Below are 20,951 nucleotides of genomic sequence, written 5' to 3'. Positions count from 1 at the left end.
CGCTTTGGGTCAGCTCATTTACATGGACCCACATCCTGAACACAGACTGTAGCTGCTGTTAGATAAGTCTTACAGGGCCTAACAGAGATAAAAAAGACTAATTGTATGTTGTTGCTCAGCGTAATTGCTCTGCCTAAGGCACAGCACCAGAGAGGACCTGCATGGCAATTCCCTAACATTCCTGATGACACCAGGAGGAACATTAGATATCCCCTCGGCCCACGCCTTCTTGCTTCAGTGCTGCTTTGCGCTCTGCAGTCATACTTCCCTGATTAAGTACACGTTTGAGACCCACCGTGCACTTCTGACATCGGTGCTGAAGGCTGTTGGGAGCTTTTCTGGTGACTGCTCTGTGTTTGGCTGTGTTTGAGCTGCCCCCATTATGGAACTTGGCATCACAAGAAGGGCTTTGGTGCTCAAGTGCAACGTGTTTCTCCAGGCAAGATGTGAGGGTGGAATTAAGGGGAATTGAGGGACTTACATTTCAACCAAGGGGATTTCAGCCCGACATTGCGCCAAACAGAGTAATAACTTCGCAGAGCAGTTTTACGGTCCCCCGCAGCAGGTAGGGGTCAGCCAGTTCCCTGCGGTGAGGTGTGGGGGGGGCAGAGATCCACGTGCTCTGCCAGGTGCAGGAGGTTTTGACGAGGCCGCGCAGGGCGAGACCGATGCCGATGCCCGGCCAGACCGGGGTATACATCTCCCGCCCTCCCGGCGCCCGCCGCCGCTCCGCGGGTCGCGGACGAGCCGCGGAAGGCCGCCCTACCCACGTGGCGGAGCTCTGCCGCGGAAGGGCGTTCCTTCCCCGGCGGCCAATCAGAGATCCCGTTGCTCTTCGCACGGGCCAATCAGCGCCCAGGGAACGCATATTTAAACCCTGTTCCCGGGAGCTGCGCGACTATCTCCGTGTGACAGGGAGAGGGCGGGGTGCGGCTCTGCGCACCAATCAGGGGCGCGGAACCGCTTATGGGCACACGGTTAAGCCAATGGGGTTGTTGAGGGGAGCGTGGTGTCTCCCTGCGGAGTAGTTGGTTGCGGCGGGGCATCTTCTCGGGGGACTGTCGGGGCAGCCTGGCCGCGGGGGGCTCCTGGCGCCGGGCCGCCCCGCCGCGGTCATGGCTAAAGGTGCGCGGGAGCAGCGGCGGGGAGGAGCGGAGCGGGGTTGGGGCGCGGTGGGATGCCGCGCAGGGCGGGGGCTGGGGTTGGGGTTGGGCGGTGCGGGGCATCTCCGCGGTGCGGATGCTCCTCCCGGGAGGCGCGGGGCGCCGGGGCCGGCGGGACTCCTCCCCCGCGCGGTGTGCGCAGCTCGCCGGGAAGGGGCTGGGCCGCCGCGGCTCGCCCTGCCGCATCCAGCCCTTTAAACATGGCGCAGGCCGCGACTGCTTGGCGATGACCGTGGGCGGCCGCGCCGGACATGGCTCAAGCGCTGCTCTTCCTCCCTTGTTCCTAGGGAAGAACATGCCCAAGACCAGGGCGGGCGGCGCGGAGAAGGCCAGCCCCGAGAGCGCTGAGAGGAAGGGTCCCGGCCGCCCCCGTGCAGGCGGGGTAAGCACTGTCAGGGCCTGGGCGGGTGGAGCGGAGCGGAGTGGGGCGGGCGGCTCCTGGGGTCTGCTGTGCTTTCAGCTTTCCCCCGCGATGCGAGCGAGCCAGTGTGCGGGCTGCCCTGGGGAGCTGCGTGGCCCCGGGCGCCTGGTTTTCTGGGGCTCTTTGAATCATTCAGAAATCAGCTCGCTTTAAGTGGAATCAGACTCCTTCCGTGTTTCCCTGTGCCCTGTCGTAGCTGCCCCCCAAATGTGGGGCGCTGCCAGGGCTGTCAGTGAGCAGTCAGGCCCGAGGCTCGGCAATCCTTCCGTGTTATCTTTGCCGTCCTGTAGTTTTGTAAGAAGCAATTGGCTGGGGGTTGACAGTCACTTTCCAGAAATAATTGTGGCTACTGCATCAAATCCCAGAGCTCGTCAGCAGCCCTTCACATGCTCTGCTGTGCTGAGAAAATCTCTGGTCTCGAGGGTCTCTAGCCTGGCACAGACAAAGACGTGGCAGCCACGTCTCAGTAGCGGCAAGAGTGCAGCAGGCAGGGAGCTGGGAGTGAGCCTGGAGGAAGCTAAGCTGGAAAAATAGTCGTTTGTTTTCTGTAAATGTTGTACAGAAAGCCAGAAGGCTCTGCTGGCAGGTGGACTGCTGCAGTTTGCTGCTTCTGGCTTTCTCCGGAAATGACCATATTTAAACTCTTCACTCAGTCTTGAGAACTATGCAGCTCAGGGTTCACTGCTTGCATTTGTTAAACTGCTGCATTTTCATAGCATTTCATCCTTGAAAATCCTGTGGTTTTTTTTTTTTTAAATAAGCAGGCCCTGTCTTTCACAGGCCTTTCAGAAATATTGGAGAACAGGGAGTGTCTTAACTGGTTTGCTCTTTATCAGGCTGTTCTTCCCTATTCTTTATCTTTAGTAAAGTTTATTTGTGGACTAAGGTTTGAGCCTTTAATTCGTCTTATTTTGTGTGTAAATTATGTACACATTGTTTGTTACTCATGATTGTGTTAATTATTAAAATTATACTATATGTTTTATTGTGTGCTTTGTTGACTTTTTTTACTGTTTGTGTGACTACAAATACTGGAGTATTTGCTTAGTCAGCTGTTTTTTAAACTATTGGGAGCCTTCATGTGATTTTCTAAACCAAAAATGAATGCATGTTTTTGTTGTTTTAACTGGCTTGCAATGTCTGAAAACTGCTTTTACTTGAGTCAAACTATAGCCAAGACAAACCCAATCTGGCCAAGCTGCATCTGCTTTTCCAGACACTGAGATTTCACTGTGGAAATCTGTGTGCCCCACATACACTGCATAGTCAGACTTGGCGAGGTGGCAGAACACGGTAAAAGCAAAGGTGACACGACTCCACTAAACTCTGCTAAATTTGATATTGCTCACCATTGATGTTCTTGGAGCCTGAGCCAGCATATCAATATCTCTGTGGTGTTTGATGATGACAGAAGGTTTTACCATTTTCCATGATGGGCATAAGTGCTTTGTGTAGACTCTTTAACGCTTCTTTAGCTATGAACAACTTGTAAAAGTTGTTTTGTGAAATAAAATGCAGAAAGACTTCACACTGTTTATCTCCCTGACTCCACTGAGAAGTGTCACTCAAGGTAGATTGTGCAAAACTAATTCCTGCCTTCTGTGTTGGTTAGTAGAGCATATAATTTGCTGCAGTAATATTTGACACCTCATCAGAGTGTTTGGGTAAGCTTATACCTCTCTGGCTATGAGAGGTATGTTCTAGGCTTGGGCAACTTTTGCTGTGTTATTCATATTTTTTTTGGCTTCTGTTCTTGGAGGCAGTCTTCCTTCTGAGGAGCTTGTGAAGCATGGTGTGGAAGCTGGAGTTAGTTGTGACTACCCTATCCTGCCATACTCCATGTGAAAGTCGTCTTGGACTGAGAGCATGTGTTAGTAAAGCTCTCTGAGTGCTTACCACGGTTATGTTTTCACTTAGTGGCAATAGCAACAGCAGCAAGGATGATGCATTAAAGTGGTTTAACTTGTGTTAGCCCGGTCAGCTGTCAGCCCTGGTCTTTGCAGTGTGTTGTGTGTACCAGCTTGATAGTACCTGCTATCTCTGATGTACTGATTGGGGTTTTTTTGTGGGCATCTGTTTTAGGAGAATGTGTTTATCGGTCAATCCAAAATCTACAGCTACCTGAATCCCAACAAAACCCCTGGTGCTCGCTCTCCGCTTCAAGAAGAGAACTCTGTCATGTATCACGAGGTGAAATGTCAGGGAAAAACACTAAGCGAAACCTACAGGAAAGGAGATGGTAAGATTGGTCTTTGGATTGTTTGCCTCGTTAAATGTGCTCCCCCTGAAATGTTAATACACAGTCAAGAAGACCAGGCAGCTCCCCTGGCCCAGCTGCTTTCCCAGTCCTACAACTCTTATCAGCAAACTGGGGTACTACAAAGATGAGGATGTGCTTATCCTTTTCAAAACTTAAATTGTCTGGAAAACCTGTAATTTTTCTTCTGTGGCTGTTTTTTGGTTGATTTTGTTTGGCTATATTTGTGTTGTCTGTCTGGATACAGAAAGCTACTGCTTGCATTGTCAATATGCCTCATCTCCCTGTAATTCTACTCTGCTTCTTCAGGTTGGCAATTTATCTGACTTTTTTGGGGAGGGTCTGTTTTATTATTTAAAACTGGTTTAGTCTAAAATTTGACTGCTTTATACTGATTTATATAAAGGCAACTACAGGTCAAATCAGTTATGAGGTGGAGGTACTGGTAGAAGAAGAAATGGTTCTTAAATTTTCAAGCTGAAATAAAGGCAGTGAGTAGGAGGAGCACAGATTGTGGCTGCTGGGTGCCAGGCTTCATAGATACTTAATTGTAGTGAGTAGGAATGGGAATGTTCCATAAGTCTACCGAGGAGAGGGGGGGGGAAAAAGCTAGTTTATGCTTAAAGGTGAATCTAATAACCTTGGTAATCTGTCAAAACATTTTGATGCAAACACTTTTAGAAAATAGGTGCTGAGTCCCACTCAACACAGGGAATGTCATGTTTTCTGGAAACTTAGGGTCTATAGCTCCTAGTTCAGCTCTCCAGTTTTGATAAGAAAGTGAAGATGGCTTTAGCTTGTCCTGCTGCTGTGGCCTTGTGGCTGTGCTTCATTTCTCCAGTGAGAGAAGAGCATCTCTCTCAGCAGATGGGACTGTTAAACCCAGTGTTTTGCTTTAAATAAAAACTGTATTCGGCTTTAAGCCATGTTTGCCTACCTCTGAATCAGCTGGCTGAGGAGGAGGATGTGGTTGGCATATCAAGGTAGGCTGCATGAAACCAGGGCTTTGTGAGGCATCCCAGCCCTTTCGCTCATGTGGATTTTGTCTGAGTGGTGCTGACCACTTGGTACCAGTGTGGAGCTACTGATCCCAGCAGTTTGGGCTCCAGAGAAGCTTCCTCTTGTTTGTGTAGGATCTTTATTAGCTTATGGCAGCTTGATAATTTAGTACACCAGATGCAAACTGGTTGTTTCAAACATTGCACTGAAGGTGCTGCATGTTCAGGTTTGGAAAACTCTTGACTTGCAAATCTAACCTGATAGAGTCCTTGGGCTCTGTTTTACCCCTTCCCTGATCACCTCTCCCTCTGTACTATGTGTACTGTAGCAATGACTGGTCAAAAGTTGAGTAACAGCCTATCTGGGTAGGAGATTGTATCATTCCCTTCCTCTTTCCCCTGTTTGACAGAACTAGAAACTTGGACTAGAAATCATTGGAATTCATTTAAAGCACTCTGATGTAGATGATCCTAAGTTCAGAGCCTTACTTTATTTTCCTGTCACCAGGAAAGAAGAATGGTGGCAATATAATTGAAGGTGCTATGAAACCAGAAGACCAGAAAGATAAAGAAGTTGGGTGCAATACTTTGGTACCCTCCTCTGATAAGAACCAAGAAACTGTAGAAACTCAGAAGACGCCCCTGCCTTCAGACTGTGCTGATGGGGCCAATGCAAAGCCAGCTCAGAAAAAGATGGTTAAAGCAAAACGTGGACCAAGGAAAAAGTAAGTGACATCTGGAATTATGAAAGCTTTTATTCTGTGTTCTTTTGCAGCAGGAGGCTTTGATCTGTGTTTTTCCTTCAGGAGCTACAGTCCGACCTGTAACTAATATTACTCTTTTTATTGCCTTTTTAAAACAAGGGGTACTGTTTTGTTTTTCTTCAAAGCCAGTGTATTTTTATCTCCAGTGAAATACTTGCTGATCACCTATAGAAAAAGAAATTAATGAGCCATTAAGACCTACTTTCCTGTGAACAAATGGGAATGTATCTTGTCAGAAACTGAAGATTAGATTAATTACAGTTGGAGGCTTTCCTGGCTGAGCTTCTCATGATATCAGAGTAATGTGACCTAACATTAATGAATTCCTTGCCAAGCAGTTTTCATGACCTAAATTTTAGAGTGCCTTCTGGCAGGGCACACAGAGGGCTTCAGACTTGTTATGTGACCTTCAGGTGGCTTCCAATGTCATCTCATTTTTCTTGTTAAAGAGCATGGGGAAGAAAAGAGGATGTAGCTTTTGCCTTGACGTGTGCTGATAAGAAACACTGATTCATATTGATCACCTTTCAACATACTGAGCTGAAATAAATTTCTTACAGATACCATCCTAGAGATGTAACCTCACAAATAGTTATATATACCTAGAGATGTAACTTCACAAATAGTCTGAAACACATGTTCTCTACTTGTTTTTATCCCTCAGAACACAAGGAAGAGCACCAAATAGAAAAGTCACAGATTATTACCCAGTTAGAAGAAGCTCCAGGAAGAGCAAATCTGAATTGGAGGTAATGTTTCTTTTAAAAAATAACATTACTTGTAGTGTTGGCAGTTAATTGCACGTTTGAGGAAGTGTGTAACCACCTGTAAATGATTTCCATTGGCCAAGTACAAACAGCCTTGAGTACTGGAAGCATTAAGAACATTCTTTAAATTTGGAAATGCTGATCCATTTCTTCTAGGACAGAATCTAGCTCCTTTTACATTTTTTAGGAGCAGAAATCTGTCTCTACTGATTGGTTTTGTTAGAAATGGTATGGAAAAAGGAGTCTCTCTGGCTAATAGTTTCCCTTTAGCTATAGAATAAGCAACAAGAACCATCAACAATACTGTGGTTTTGTTTGTTTGTTCTTCTGCAGACTGAGGAGAGGAGGAAAATAGATGAGCTAATTACAAGTGGGAAAGAAGAAGGAATGAAGGTAACTGCAATGCTGAACTGAGTAGCCATGTGCTGTTTATACAATGTCTTGCTGTTAATCTGTTTAAGCAGAAAGTAGCATAACTCTGTCTCTGTCTTGGAACTGTTGCAGTTCCTCAATAGTAAGATGGAAAGTGCAGCAAAACTGGCCCACACTGTCCTTCTGTTTGGAAGGGCAATATTTGGCTTTGAAGAGTATGTATCTGCAGCCTCAGTCACGGATACAGAGGGTGCTTTATTGTCTTTATGCAGAGCATACAACATTGTAATTGTCATGTGCTTTAAAAGTAACACCCATATTTACTGTCTGATAACAAATTCTCTGTCTGTTAACAGCTAGTCTTTGAGTCTTCATTAGGATAGTTGGGATAATGAGTTGTACTTGTTTTCCTCTAGCCCTTAGCAGATACTAGTAACTGGGACCAAGTGCTTTATTCTGATTACCCTTTTTTAGAATGTAAAACAGAAATGACTCCTAGAAGTGTAGAAGAGCTGGGATTCTTAAAAACCATCAGCCTGCAGTTAACACTGTCATGTCTGTGACAGTTTTAGAGCTTCTTTAGAGTTGTCCAATTTATAGAGGGAGGCAGGAATAATAAAGTATATTGATGGGTGATAAATGTGATTTCTGTGATTGGTTTTTCTGTTCCTCTTACATTTTAACTTCTGCACACTAAAGGTGATGGTGCACCTGAAATGGAAAAGCTTACTGCCTCACCTGATAAGTAGTTAGAATTAAAAAAAAAGAGTTAACTTTTTCTCTACATGTGTTTAAATTAATGTAATTCTTAGTTCTTTGATTACCAGGTATTTTCTTACAAAATATTTTAACTCTGTGTGTCCCAGACTGATCCTGTATTTCGTCCACAATGCTGTGTGTTGTACTTCTACAGCTTTGCAATACACACAAATACTCTGCTGTAGCAGTTTTAATACCAAATCTGACCTGTGCTTATTTCCTAGTAAACAGGATATTAGCAATCATATAAATACCTTGTCATTTCCCAGCTGATTTTTCTCTTTAACTCAACAGATTGATTACATCGATGGCAAAGGGAGAGGAGTAATCGCTACTAAACATTTTAATCGAGGAGAATTTGTAGTTGAATATCATGGGGATCTCATAGAGATCACTGATGCTAAAAAGCGAGAAGCTGTGTATGCTCAAGATCCATCCACAGGCTGCTATATGTACTATTTTCAGTACCTCAGCAAAACGTACTGGTAAGCATCTCCTGCCCTAAGTGTGGTAGTTAAGTGATACAGGGTTTGAATGCTGCTAAGTCTCTTATTGTTTTCCTGAAAAAAACAAAGCAATGGGAACAGTGAATTAGGAAATCTTCTTTTTGAGTGCTCTTTTGTGCTCCAATAGCATCTTCCCCCTCTGGGCCAAAAGGAAAGGTAGGTGACTCAAAACCCTCTGAAGTACAGCACAAGTTCAATGGAGAGTTCTATCTGCTTGAGTGAGACTTCTGGTTCTGCTGTGGACTTCAGCCAAAATTTATTCTCTTGTGAAATTAAATGGCTTTTCCTGAGTTGCAGGGTTTGGTTTGAGAAGCAATATGGACAAACTCTCTGGAAAAGAAACATTTCCTTCAGCTGTCTTTGACTGGGTCTCCTTTCCCTAGGACCCAACACTCACATGCACGCTTTGTCACCTTATTTGCTGTTGCATTTGCCACAAACTCTGGTTGCCTCAAAACAACTACTCAAACTGTGTTCTTCCCTCCTTGGCCGATTTTACTGGATGCCAGTGTGTGGGTTGTTTAATCTATATATTAATTACCTTGAAGCACTCTCTATTCTAGGTGTCTGACTTGCAGACTAGATGCTGTAACGATAGCTGCCGTAGCAATTCTTTGTCTGATGATGTCTTTAGTATCCAGGGATGTAGTATTTATGTGTTCTCAGCCTTCTGTATGAATAGAGACTCTTGCTGGCTTACCCAGTGGATACTACTTCAGACACACCGTTCTTGAATGTATTTAAGCTGTCAAACCTTCCTGGTGTTTTTCTGCATCTGGATTCCTCTATTCCTCGTGAGCAGGTGGGAGCTGCTTGGAAACAGGCAGCCCAGAAACATAGTCCTGAGTTGTGAGCTTTCTGGGGTTTGTGCCAACTTAAATCTCCGAGAATTGCTTTAGCATACCTACCTCACAATATCGCGTGCCTTCTGCGTAATTGTATGAATATTCTGTAATGTCATGTGTTCCCTTCATTTTCCAAGCCTTGTGTGGATTCCTCATTCTGTATCTAACTTGCACACTTTGGTTGTTGTCCACAAACGTGACTGCATGATGTGCAGCAATCCTGCATTCTGCTCTTCTTTCAGTGTTGATGCTACGAAAGAAACTAATCGTTTGGGAAGATTGATTAATCACAGCAAATGTGGCAATTGTCAAACAAAACTTCATGACATTGATGGTGTGCCTCATCTCATACTGATAGCTTCCAGAGACATTAAAGCAGGTGAAGAACTGTTGTACGACTATGGAGACAGAAGCAAAGCTTCCATTGAAGCTCATCCATGGCTGAAACACTAATTCATCTTCTTTCTTTGGAGGTTTTTTTTTTTTGGACTGAGTGCTCTACAAGGAGTCAGTGGATTATGTTTTTTATCATGTCCTTGCTTCCCTCAGCTTTCTTAGTGGACTGCTTATGGTGTTCCGAGCTCCTTAAAAACTACCCTTTTGCTTTGCAATATTGAAATACCTATTACAATTTTCCAGGCAGGCTTAAGTAATTGATCCTAGATTGCCAACACTTTTTTTTTTATATATCTTGAAAGGAAACTGTCCCTAAAATTTGAATACATAGTGACCAGTGCCACTTGAGCATGCAGTCAAAGACTTGCACAGAAACTTAATCACTTGGGTTGTGCTTCTGCTTTTGCAGTGAAATCTCATGTTCCTGTTTGGGGGGGTGATGAACTTGGCATTATGACAGCACATGTACTTCTGTACTCTGACTTGAACATCCAATGGCTTGACTGCTTTTTACAACCCAGTTCTGACAGGCTTCTCTGAGATGGATGCTACTATTGTTCTCAAATAATTTGTGGTAGGGAACCAGTTTTTCCAGTGTCATATCTCATGTTGGCAATGAACTTTAAATGCACTGGCACTGAGGGAAATGGATGGTCAAATTGGCTGCTTTCTTCAGAGAAATGACTCCAAGCCAAGAGAGGATGGACTTTGATAGAGACTGGGTTTGATAAACTGATTGGAAATGTGAGATAGAATTTCACAGTGAGAATCAGTGTTTGAACATTATTTTCTAAAATTTAAGATGGTACCTTTTTGTAGTTGATGGCTGATTCCTGGAGGTGTCTCCCAGAGGATTTTAAAGAAAAAGCTCTCTCCAAAACCTTTTTTTATTACCTTCCTATGCTAATTAGCCACATCAGAAGCTATTTATTTACTGTGAATGCTTGAAGTAAGCATAGCGGTTCCAAAAACAGGAGTCATCTTCATATGCAGCTTCAAACTGTAATGGTGGAGTTCATGCAATGAAGAAAGTAGATTCCTTATTGCCTGGTCCTGTAGGTCTGTCCAGCATGGTCTGGTCCCACTGTCTTCAATGGGAGTCGAGCGCTTGGCATCATGTGGATGTTTCTAACGATACTGTTGGGGAACCAAATCTGTGATATAGGCAGGCAATACAATGCAGGTCCTTTATGTTAAAGATGAATTCTTACCAGTTGGAATTTTTGCCAAGGCAGGCTTGGCATGTGTGTAGATGAAAATGGCTGTGAGCCATCAGCCACACTTGCTGCTGGAAGATGTCAGCAAGGGATCTGTGGCTCTGTTAATGTCTTCTGTTCCTCGTGTCTTGAAGGCTGCTGCTGTTCCAGCTCATGCCCTCTAGGACAATCTTAGATGCTTGCCTATGTGATAGGTCGAATAGCAACAACATCGTGGTTGTAAGCTCCAGCAGCAAGAGAGGTGGCTTAGTGATGTATTTTTTAAATTAAAAACTTGAAGACAATGTCTCTGTAAAATAAAGAGTATATTTATTATTGAAGTGGCTGCTATTGTACCTGTCTCCATTGCAGATCATTAGCATTTTGAAAGCAAGCTGTGAAAGTCATTAGTCGTTAAATGCTTTATATTATTTACCACTTAACACAAGGCAAGCTCCTCAGAGACTGCCTGTGTGCTCTCTCCATTTCTGAGGAGATAACTGACCTGTTGCCTTACATGTACTGAGTTACAGGTAAGCTTTGCTGGATGACTAGAGTTGGCACTGATTTTTCTTTGGTCTCAGCAACAGAGACTACAGCTGTGTACAGTACCCTGTTTGACTGGAGCACTTCCTCGAGCATTTTACTCCAATTTTGACTCTGTTGGTTCTTCTATTTAAACATTTGCTTGTTCTCTATCAAGTCAAATAGCTTAAGAATTCTGTTCTTCGGCATCACTTTTGTAAGCAACAAAGGGGGAAGATGTTTCCCTGGTTTACATAAAAAGAAATTTGTCTTCTCTGAGACCAATGGGATGAGGTCTAACAATGCCAAGTGTGGAGTCCTGCACATGGGACGTAACCCCATGCGGTGCTACAGGCTTGTGGGAGGCTGGCTGGAGAGCTGTCAGGCAGAGAAGGACCGGAGGGTGTTGGTTGACTGAATATGAATCAGCAGTGTGCCCAGGTGGCCAGGAAGGCCAGTGGCATCCTGGCTTGTGGCCAGTAGGTCTGGGGAGGTGATTGTGCCCCTGCATTGGTGAGGCTGCACCTCAAGTGCTGTCTCCAGTTCTGAGCTCCTCACCATAAGGACATTGAGGTCCTCAAGCATGTCCAGAGAAGGGCAACCAGGCTGGGGATGGGGCTGGAGGGCAAATCCTATGAGGAGCGGCTGAGGGAGCTGGGGGTGTTCAGCCTGGAGAAGAGGAGGCTGAGGGGAGACCTTATCACCACCTACAACTACCTGAAGGGAGGGTGCAGAGAGGTGGGCAATGGTCTCTTCAGCCAGGGGACAGGAGATGGGACAAGGGGAAATGGCCTCAAGCTGTGTCAGGGCAGGGTCAGATCAGATGCTGGGAGAAAGTTCTTCACTGGCAGAGTTGTGGGGATGTGGCACAGGCTGCCCAGGGAGGGGGCTGAGTCACAGCCCCTGGGTGTGTTTAACAGATGGGTAGATGAGGGGCTCAGGGATCTGGGTTAACACATGACAGGGACGGTTGGACTTGATCTTAAAAGTCTTCTCCAACCTTGTGATTCTGTGAAATGCTGAACTGGTAATCAAGTGGCACTGCAGTGGAAGATGGTAATAAAGCTGATGTTGCACTGAATATGTAGCCTTTTTTTTTCTGGGAATTGATGTCTTATTTATATACACATACAACATCAAAATACTTTTAATAGAAAAAATTTGGATTTTTATCCCCATGCCTTCCAGGAAGGTTTCATCTGCTAACAAGGTGTTAAGCACTTTGCAGGGAAAGAAGCCCTTGGGTTGGGAGCTGAGCTGCTTTTGTCAGGCACGTGTGGCTTTGCCACAGACATCGGGGTTGCCCTGTCAGGACACTGGCCACAGACAAGGCAGTTGTTTCTCTTTTGAGAGAGAAGCTTTGCAGCTCATTTGGCACCACTTGTCCAGTGGGTGCAACTGGGGTGGCTCCAGAAAAAGACTAGCACAGTTGAGGTGCTCTCCTGTCTGCTCTAACTGGTTTAATAAAGACCATCAGACACAGTAAACCAGAAAGAGTAACTGCAGCTTTCATTATTGTCTCCTACCACCTGCAGAGAGTAGCCTAGGGCTATGCTGGGCTTCCTGCTGCCATTGCAGGCTGTGACTTCTGCACAGCACTGTTGAATCGGTGCAGTTTATTACCTGAAGTTGTTTCATTAAGGTTTAGGATCCTGAGTGATTAGCGTGTTCTGGGGCATAAATTCCCTCCTCCCTCCTTTGTTTTTTTTTTAAAGATACTGGAAAAATCCCTGCCTGGAGAAACCACAGCAGTGGATGGAGTTCAAACACCTCCCTCCAGCGCAGGGGCTAACCTGGCTCTCGCTGATGCACAATGGCTGGGTGTTTTTTCTCTCTAATCACAAAGCCTCTGCTAAGGAAATGCAGTAACTTCCTTCCCTGCTACCAGGCTTGAGGAAAATACATTGCAGGGACCTGGCAGAGGCTTATGGCTGTTTAGCAGTTCTGTGCCCTGGCTAAACAAACTTGCTTGGGTCAGGCACTGTTTTGTTGCCTTGCTGATGTACAGTTGTTAACAGATTCCCTTTGAAAGGAGACTGCAGTTCTACCTTCTGCAAAGCTGCATTCCTGTTGTGCATCTGAGCAGATTTCTGAAGTGTCCTATATTTTTTTTATATATACTGTTAGTGTATGAGAGGGAATCAAAGGATTTCAGAGCCTGCTCTTACTTCTGAAGGGAGTAAGATCATAGTTTGATACCTGTCACTGCTCCTTTTATGTCTATGCAGACTTTTCTGCTCTGGAAATCTGCTTTTCTGAATGTGGAACCTAATTGGTATCTTTCAAACTTTTCCCTACTCCTGTTTGCCCTATATCCTTCCACTAATGATAAATCTCATTACCTGGGCTGATGCACAGCTTGTGACAGCTGCTTGAAAGAACAGAAGTTGTGAAAAATACACCTTTGGCTGTCAGAAATGAGACATTTGGTACATCTGTTCCAGTTTGAGCAAGTCTGCACCTCTGAAAAGACGTCAGGCCTTCATGTGGGCAGAGCACACCACAGCACTGCCAGGCTCTTCCCCAGCTCTCATCTTGCCCCCAGAGAGCAGCTCCTGTGTGCACAGCAGCACAGCCCAACCACATCTTCCTTTGGTGAGGCGTGACAGGCATCTGCCTGCTGCTGCCCAACTATCACCCACCTCCTGCAAAGCCAGACACAGAACAAGAAGCCAAGCTGGAGCTTTTCTTCAAGCAGTTCCATTTCAATTAATTGCTGTCAGCATAAAAGCAGGTCTGCAATCTGAATGAGTTCCTCCTTCCCCGTGCTCCTCTGTAAATGCACTTGTGAGTGTCATGTATCTCTTAAATACCATCATCTTGTAAAATCCTTTGGGCTGAGCATTTTGATGGCTGGATGGGTTCAAAAAATGGTAGCACAGGTCATCACAGGCTCTTTTAGTAAGAATAAAAATCACCTTTTTTATCAACATTTATTCTCTACAGGTGGGTAATGTCTGTCTGGAACCTTAAGAAATACAAAAAGCATCCATCTTAAACAATTTTTGAAACAACAAAGTAAAATCTATTCTGAAAGAACGTTATGCAACACAATTTTTATGAGATTTCTTCTTCTCTACAGCAGGAGCGATGCTGCTTCTTCCAATTGCTGACTCCACTAACTCCTCAGAGCTCTCATCAGTGCCGTTTCTGCTCAGAAGGGGTTAAATTCTTGAGGATGCTCGTTTTCCATGTTTCAAAGAGAACCTAAAAAAACCCAAACAACACAAAACAAAACCAAAAAGGAAACAATGTACAACTGGAAAAGAAAGAACATGCAGTGAGGTGGCTGTGTCAATATGTTCTGCTATTTTGGGGAGCTGTAGGGGCCCAGCCTGGGCTTGTGGGTACTGTGTACAGCTGCTTCATACAATGTAAACAAACCTCCAGGGACAGCGGGCATGTTCCCACAGCGGAGCCTTGCTGTGCTAGTAGGGGAGGCAAGGATTGCATAGTTTTGCTCTGAAATTCTAGGAAGTTCCTTGGAAAAAAGTGACCTCCTGCTTGCCTGGGTGGAGGTTGCCTTTTCCACAGGAAAGGATTTCTCTAGCACGTTTTAATTTTACAGGGAGAGGAGGAGGAGAAAATGATACCCAGCCAACTAGGCCAAAGTTGAGAATTCATCCCTGGATTTGCTAAGTATGAACCATACCCTGTTTTCCCATATTCTGCCAAAAAAGATGCAGCCAAGCTTACAGCTTTTTGATGATTGTCTTGTCTTCGCTGCCTTTGCTGCTGCTGACACTTCCACCACTGGCTGCTTCTTCCAGTTCTTCAGTTTGGTCCCCTTTCTGTGAGATGATTCCACTGGGAAAAGAAGTGGGTTTATTTACTCATTCTCTGTGGGCTTGTGCATAGTGTAACAACCTGTGATAAACCCTTTCCTGGGCAGCCTAGGACATGGGTGAATGATGTTCACAGGACAGGCAGGGCAGCCTGGCCCCTTTCTTGTAATGAATTGCTTTTATGTTCCTTAAATTCCACCATGTCATCTTGCTTCAGTTATGCTTTTATGAGAATGCTAAAAAAATAACAAGTATCATAGAGGAAGAATGGCAAAATCTAACAGGAGTGAAAGGGAAGTGCAGCTATAGGATGGATTTGTACCAGAGTCCAAAGACAACAGCAGGGTGCAGGCACAAGCAGCGAATTTCTGCATGGATGGATCTGTAATACCTTCAGTGCAGCCACGAAGGTTTATACCACCCAGCTGGGAGCTTCCCAGGGGAATCCTATTCCATCCTACAGAGGAGCAAACAAAAGCTTTGCCTGAGCTACAGCTTTTGTCGTCCTGCTTCCGTGCTGCTGTGCTCTGCCAGGCTCTAACTGCCTACTTGAGGCAAAAGCTTCAGTTTTACCAGAGGCTGTTTCCCCTGCTTGGAATGGGGTTAGATTTACCAGCTTGCTGTGCTTTACTCTGCTGTGCTTTCACAGCCTGCCAGTTCACTGTCCTGGGCTGACCTCATCTATCTGGCGAGCTGAGTGCATCAAAGCTTGTGCCTGTGGTAGCTGAAGGCTGAAAGTAGCCAGGCAACACACGCCTGGACCTTGAAAATAAAAGTACAGGAGAGTATCCAGAAAGGAAGGGGTATGACATCAGGCACGGGAAAATTCTGGGGCAGATTCCCCTCTGCATCTGGAGAAAATCTAGAGAAAGGGGCTGTGAGCTGTTTGTGAGCCTGCAGGTCTTTAGTATCTGCACAATAACTTCTAGGAAATCCCAATAGAAAATGCAACCCCCAACCATCATCAGTTCCTTTGAGCTGTTCCCTGAGGCTGTAGTTACCTTGTGCTACAGAGAGCTTATCTCCAATCCACACCAGGCATTTCACAACATACATTTCCCCTTTTCCCCTGCACAGCTCTCTTTTATGGCTGTGCAGTTATAATTGTTATAATTATTACAACTAGGATTTTATGTGAATCCTTAAAGGGAAGATAGTTTTTGGCTTAGGGATGTAACTCTGGACAAGGAGATAACCATGCAGAATTACCCGAACTGGAAAGCAGCCTGGACTCTCTAGATACCAAGCACTGCGACTTAAATAATTCACTCCAAAATCTGAAATGTCCATACTGTTGATTTTTAACTTGCCCTGTAGCAAGTTGGGAACAGAACTGGGAAATCAAAACAAGAAGCTGTTCCAGTGGCTGCCTAGCAAAGCAGGTGGCCTAGCTGGGGAAGCAGAGCCTTGCTGAGCTGTGAGAAGTGCTGTCAAGCACTTTGTGATCTCACTTCTTGGATTTAACTTTAACTTGTTGCCTATCCTGCCTGGTACAGACAAGGGAAAGGGCGGGGTTACTAGATCCAAGAGGTGGCTGCTGCGATATCTCAACTGAAATCTAATGTGCTGAGACATTTTTTGTCTAGATGATGTAGTTTCTTTCCCCAAAGATTCATAATACAACCTGGTGATGGAGGAGGGCAGCCTTGGAGGTAGACAAATTTGTAGCACCAAGAGCAAGGCCATCCCTGCACCCCAGCTTTGGCTCACACTGACTCTCCCAGGCTGGTCCCTTGAGAAATGCCACCCCCCTTGTCTGAAAGCTCTTGTTTTGCACAGTTCATGTGCCTTATGCAGCCCTCTGTTAGCAGTCTTGTGAATAAACCCCACAGCTTATCTTGAATGATGATGAAAGGGCTTAATATTCTGCTTTCTAGATCCGTGCCGTACGCCCTGTGGGAGCAAAGGAACTTAAGCTAGCGCCCTCAGCAGCAAGGAGGAGGAAGGAAATTTTGACTAAGGCTGAGGTGGAAAACCCCCCACACTTTGGTATGTAGCATGGCTTTACACAAGAACAGTATGTGTGCAACAGCTGTGACTGCACAGGTGAACCCCTGTGCACGAGAGCCCAGCTTGTGTGGAGAGGGAGCGGCTGTGGGCAGGTTTACAGGCTGTATGTAGGTTTAGGCAGCAGCACGATTACAGGAACAGGCTGTGAACTGCACAGAGTAAGAGGCAGTTTAGTTTTTAAATTACGTTGTGTGGAGACTTCACCATTTCCCCATTCTTCTTGGCTCATTTGCAGGCTCTTGGGAGCACAGATGTCTCTTACACGCCTGGGCAGCACCTAGCCCAACCCAGGAGCTCAGACCTGATCTGGTAAGCTCCCCAGATGAGAAGTAATTGTTCTTAGTTCTTTGCTGACTTCATGATATACCTCTTATAGCACTGGAGTTCCTCTTGCACCACAAGAAGCTGAGCTTTCAGCTGGTTACGCTCTTGCAATACGTCTCGCAGCTCCTGTAACGTGAACCGGGGGCGATTTGGGTCTGTGAGGTCTATTACCATCTTATCTGGTCCAAGGCTGAGCTGTAAAATAAATGATGGTAGTCATGAGCTTGGAACCTATCAAAACCAGGGCACTCCTAGGGGAAAAGCCCTGAATTTTATAAATACATAGTAATTCTAACTTACAACTAGTAGGAGCCTATCACAATCCCGAGGTTTTTCTCCCAAGCAGTTAATTCTAGTTTTTCATATTAATTTTGTATTCCCTTGGTGTCTGCATTTCCCAGCCAAGTACAGAGCCCAACTGCACTGGCTACAGCTAAAAGCAACATCTCCATCCCAAGGACTTTGCAGCGTAGTTTGCAAGAAGCTGCTTTTATCTGCTGTGCTGCTGCCGAAGGAGGCTGAGCAATCCGTCCAACATCACACCAAAACTGCGCAGCAGAGAGGTGAGAGCTGAATTCCTCTTTCCTAATTTAAGACCTTTGTGGTAATGGCTTTTTGGGCACAGACACGAGTTTCCTGTGCACAGAGTAACAAAGCCCCAGACATTGCATGGCGAACTGTCTGTGCGGGGCTGGGGAAGAGCAGTATGACGGCGGGTTTGTGCACTGTGGGGATGTGCCCGTGTGTGCCTGAGCTCCTCTGCTCCACACCTGGCTGAGCTCAAAGTGTGGTTAGTTGCTACAGTGTGACAGAAGCACAGTGCCCTGACTTGTGACAACCCTGAAGATGTCTGCTCCGGAAGCGGCTTCGAAACCTGCTCCAGAGATGAGAAGCAAACTCGGTGAGACCCGCTGTGCTGTGACGAAAGAGACACCACTGTGGCCAAAGTCTCCTCTGACCTACCTGGTGCCACGACCCACAAGTGGCCGAGTGGACCAGCCACTACCTACGGCCTGTGCCACCTCGCAGCTGCCGACCCCACGGCCTGGCCGCCCACCGTGGCCCTGGCACCCACCTGCTGGGCGCTCCCTCGGGCCCCCTCCGCCCGCAGCGCCTGCAGCTCCAACCGCAGACTGTCCCGCTCCCTCCGCAGCTGCTCCTCGACGAGGCTGCTCTCGCTCACCAGCGCTTCCAGCATCTCCAGCACCCTCACGATCCTGAACTGCAGCCGGGCCAGAGCGGCGGGCAGCTGCGGGCCGGCGCTGAGCTGCAGCAGGTCCCGGCCCACCACGGAGGAGATGTCATAGACATCCCCGGCCGTCAGCTGGAAGGGGCTCTTCTCCAGAGCCTTCTCCGGGCCGCCATCGTCCTCCTCCTCCAGCTCCTCCTCCCGGCCCTGCTGCATGCCCGGCCGCTAACTTCCTTCCCCGGGGAAGGCTGAGCCGAGCCGGGAGGCGCTGCCGGCGGGGCCCGCGGGCGGAGCGACCCTTCCCGCCCTCGGCGGTTTCCATGGAGGGGGCCGCGGGCCAGCGGCACTTCCCGCCCTGCCCCTTCCCCTGAGGAGGCACCACCCACCCACCACCGGTAAGGGGTCGGCGGGGACACGGCGGGGAAGGGACAGGAAGGGCCTGGGGTGGCTCCCGGTGCCGGCAGCCGAGCCTTCGCTCTGCCCAGGGCCGGACCCCGGGCCGGGCCGGGCGGGAGGTAAACGCGTCGGGTGTATTTCAGCGCCACATTCGCCGCGCGGGCTGCGAAGCGCCTCGGGGGCGGCTCCTGGCAGCGGGGTCGGTGGTGCCTCCGCCTGGCGCGGGTGGGGGCAAAGGGGTTAAAAGACCGGGCAGCGGTGCGACACCTCCCTCCCCCCCCGCGCCCGGGCCTGGCGAATCGGCCTCTGCCGACGGAGAGAGCCGCCTTCCTGCCGAGCGAGCTGAGGTGAGCGGGGCAGCGGCAGGGACGAGGCCCCGGCCCGGCTCGGCTCGGCTCGTGTCGTCTCCCGGCCTGAGACAGTTCCGAGCCGGGGACTCTCTCAAGCCGGGAGACGGGCCGGGCCCGCGGGGGACGGGAAGGGGGAAGAGCCGCCGTGCTTCCCGGCGTGGTTCCGGCGCGGGCGCTGAACTCAGACGCGGTTTCTTTGTCACGCTTTAGGGGACTTTTGGGTACAAAATACCGTACAGCTGTGCTGAACGTGCCTCTTGCGCCGCTGGTGCTTCCCGAAATGCCCGGGGGTCTGTGAGGTGTGTGTTCTTTTCCCACCAGACAATGAATGACTGGGCCCCCATCGCGAAGGAGTATGACCCCCTCAAAGCTGGGAGCATTGATGGCACCGACGAGGAGCCCCACGACCGTGCCATATGGAGGGCTATGTTGGCACGCTACGTACCCAACAAGGGAGTTACAGGAGATCCTCACCTCACCCTGTTTGTAGCAAGGCTCAATCTTCAGACGACAGAAGAGAAGTTGAAAGAGGTTTTCTCCCGGTATGGAGACATCAGAAAGATCCGTCTGGTTCGAGACCTGGTCACAGGGTTTTCCAAGGGTTATGCCTTTATTGAGTACAAAGAGGAGCGTGCTCTCCTGAAGGCCCACAGAGATGCCAACAGGCTGGTTATTGATCAGCATGAGATCTTTGTGGACTTTGAACTGGAAAGAACTCTCAAAGGATGGATTCCCCGGAGGCTTGGAGGTGGCTTTGGAGGCAAAAAAGAATCCGGGCAGCTACGGTTCGGAGGGCGGGACAGACCTTTCCGAAAGCCCATCAATTTGCCAAACATGAAAAATGATTTCTATGGAGAAGGACCAGCAGAGAAAAGGAACTGGTCTCGTGAGGGAACGAGGGACTGGAGAACAAGGGACCGAGACCATGAAAGGAGCAGAGACAAGCGGTGGCCGGAAAGGGAGCGGTCATGGGCTTGGGGTGAGAGTGAGAGAGAGAGGGACTCCAAAGAGGAGAGGAGCAGAGGTAGGGACAGGAAGGACAGGGACAGGAAGGACAGGGATAGAGACCGGAGCAGGGAAAGAGATACCAAGAAACCAAGAGATGATGATAAGTATCGGTAGGTGACAGTGCCTCGTCTTTGTGGTATGGGGTCTGCTCTACGTCCATGGTGTTTCAGTTCAGATGTTGCCTTTGGTTTGGGGCTGTGACAGCATTGCTGGAAGGAACTGTGGGGTTACTGTCTCATGCCTGTGACTCTGGCCTGCTAGGAGCTCTGTAGTTTGGTTGCTAATGCAGTTAAGATACATGGTGAGTTGTTTGTCAGAGAAAATAAACTTTTCTGTGGTATTTTTGCAGGGTGAATGCTGTAAGAAACACCCCCATGTGTGGGCATCCCATGTGCTTGATGCCCACCTGGGTGCATGAGAGCTCCATGTTCAGTTATTTACATGCCAGGTGTCCACTCACGTTCAGTGAGACAACATCCCCTTTATGAAATAGTCACTTGTTGAAGAAATACTCGTGAAATAGCCACAAACTGAGCTGCTCAGAAGTGCCCAAACCAAAACCCCCTGGGAAGTGGCTTTATTTTCTTGAAGATGCTGGGACAGGTGAGATCTTTAAGCAATACTACGTCCTTAACTAGTCCAGGGAGGTGAGAGAGAAGCATGTAGGGAGGATGTCATTCCCTTCTCTCAGGGGTGTGTGTGCCACAGAGCAGCATGTGGGTTAGAAAATGCCTGAAGTCCCCAGTGAGTCCACGGACAAGCACCAGATGGTGCTGGGTTCAACATGGCTGCAGCTGTCTGCTCTTGTCCTCTCCTCCTCCATGCAAGTGAAGCCTTGCCAGCACAGGGTTTAACTCTGGCTCTGGAAAAGGGGCTTGCTGCTGGCTGTAGCTGAACTGAGGAAAAGAGCAAAGCAGCTC

The 20,951-nt window shown here is 47.6% G+C and overlaps 3 protein-coding genes across 3 annotated transcripts; 2 read left to right on the top strand and 1 right to left on the bottom strand.

Annotated features, from left to right (window-relative positions):
* Window positions 1–1,085: 1,085 nt before the first annotated feature.
* Window positions 1,086–9,305, top strand: KMT5A (lysine methyltransferase 5A; the record flags this gene model as incomplete). The annotated part of the gene is made up of 8 exons (XM_084272102.1): window positions 1,086–1,125; window positions 1,451–1,545; window positions 3,667–3,823; window positions 5,348–5,564; window positions 6,268–6,352; window positions 6,704–6,763; window positions 7,796–7,986; window positions 9,095–9,305. The coding sequence occupies exons 1-8, from the start codon at window positions 1,116–1,118 to the stop codon at window positions 9,303–9,305; spliced, it is 1,026 nt and encodes a 341-aa protein (XP_084128228.1). The 5' UTR covers window positions 1,086–1,115.
* A 4,566-nt stretch (window positions 9,306–13,871) lies between these two features.
* On the bottom strand, window positions 13,872–18,760 carry RILPL2 (Rab interacting lysosomal protein like 2). Its single transcript, XM_084272023.1, has 4 exons — window positions 18,164–18,760; window positions 17,132–17,283; window positions 14,666–14,776; window positions 13,872–14,176 (listed from the first exon to the last, which is right to left on the bottom strand). The coding sequence occupies exons 1-4, from the start codon at window positions 18,491–18,493 to the stop codon at window positions 14,134–14,136; spliced, it is 636 nt and encodes a 211-aa protein (XP_084128149.1). The 5' UTR covers window positions 18,494–18,760; the 3' UTR covers window positions 13,872–14,133.
* Window positions 18,761–19,347: 587 nt separating this feature from the next.
* SNRNP35 (small nuclear ribonucleoprotein U11/U12 subunit 35) lies at window positions 19,348–20,477 on the top strand (the record flags this gene model as incomplete). Its single annotated transcript, XM_084272190.1, has 1 exon — window positions 19,348–20,477. The coding sequence occupies one exon, from the start codon at window positions 19,348–19,350 to the stop codon at window positions 20,143–20,145; it is 798 nt and encodes a 265-aa protein (XP_084128316.1). The 3' UTR covers window positions 20,146–20,477.
* Between the last annotated feature and the right edge of the window lie 474 nt (window positions 20,478–20,951).

Source organism: Gallinula chloropus, assembly GCF_964237585.1.
Source record: "Gallinula chloropus genome assembly, chromosome: 17".
Classification (NCBI taxonomy): domain Eukaryota; kingdom Metazoa; phylum Chordata; class Aves; order Gruiformes; family Rallidae; genus Gallinula; species Gallinula chloropus.
The sequence above is the reverse complement of the archived record's forward strand: the minus strand, read 5'-3'. Positions and strand labels throughout refer to the sequence as shown.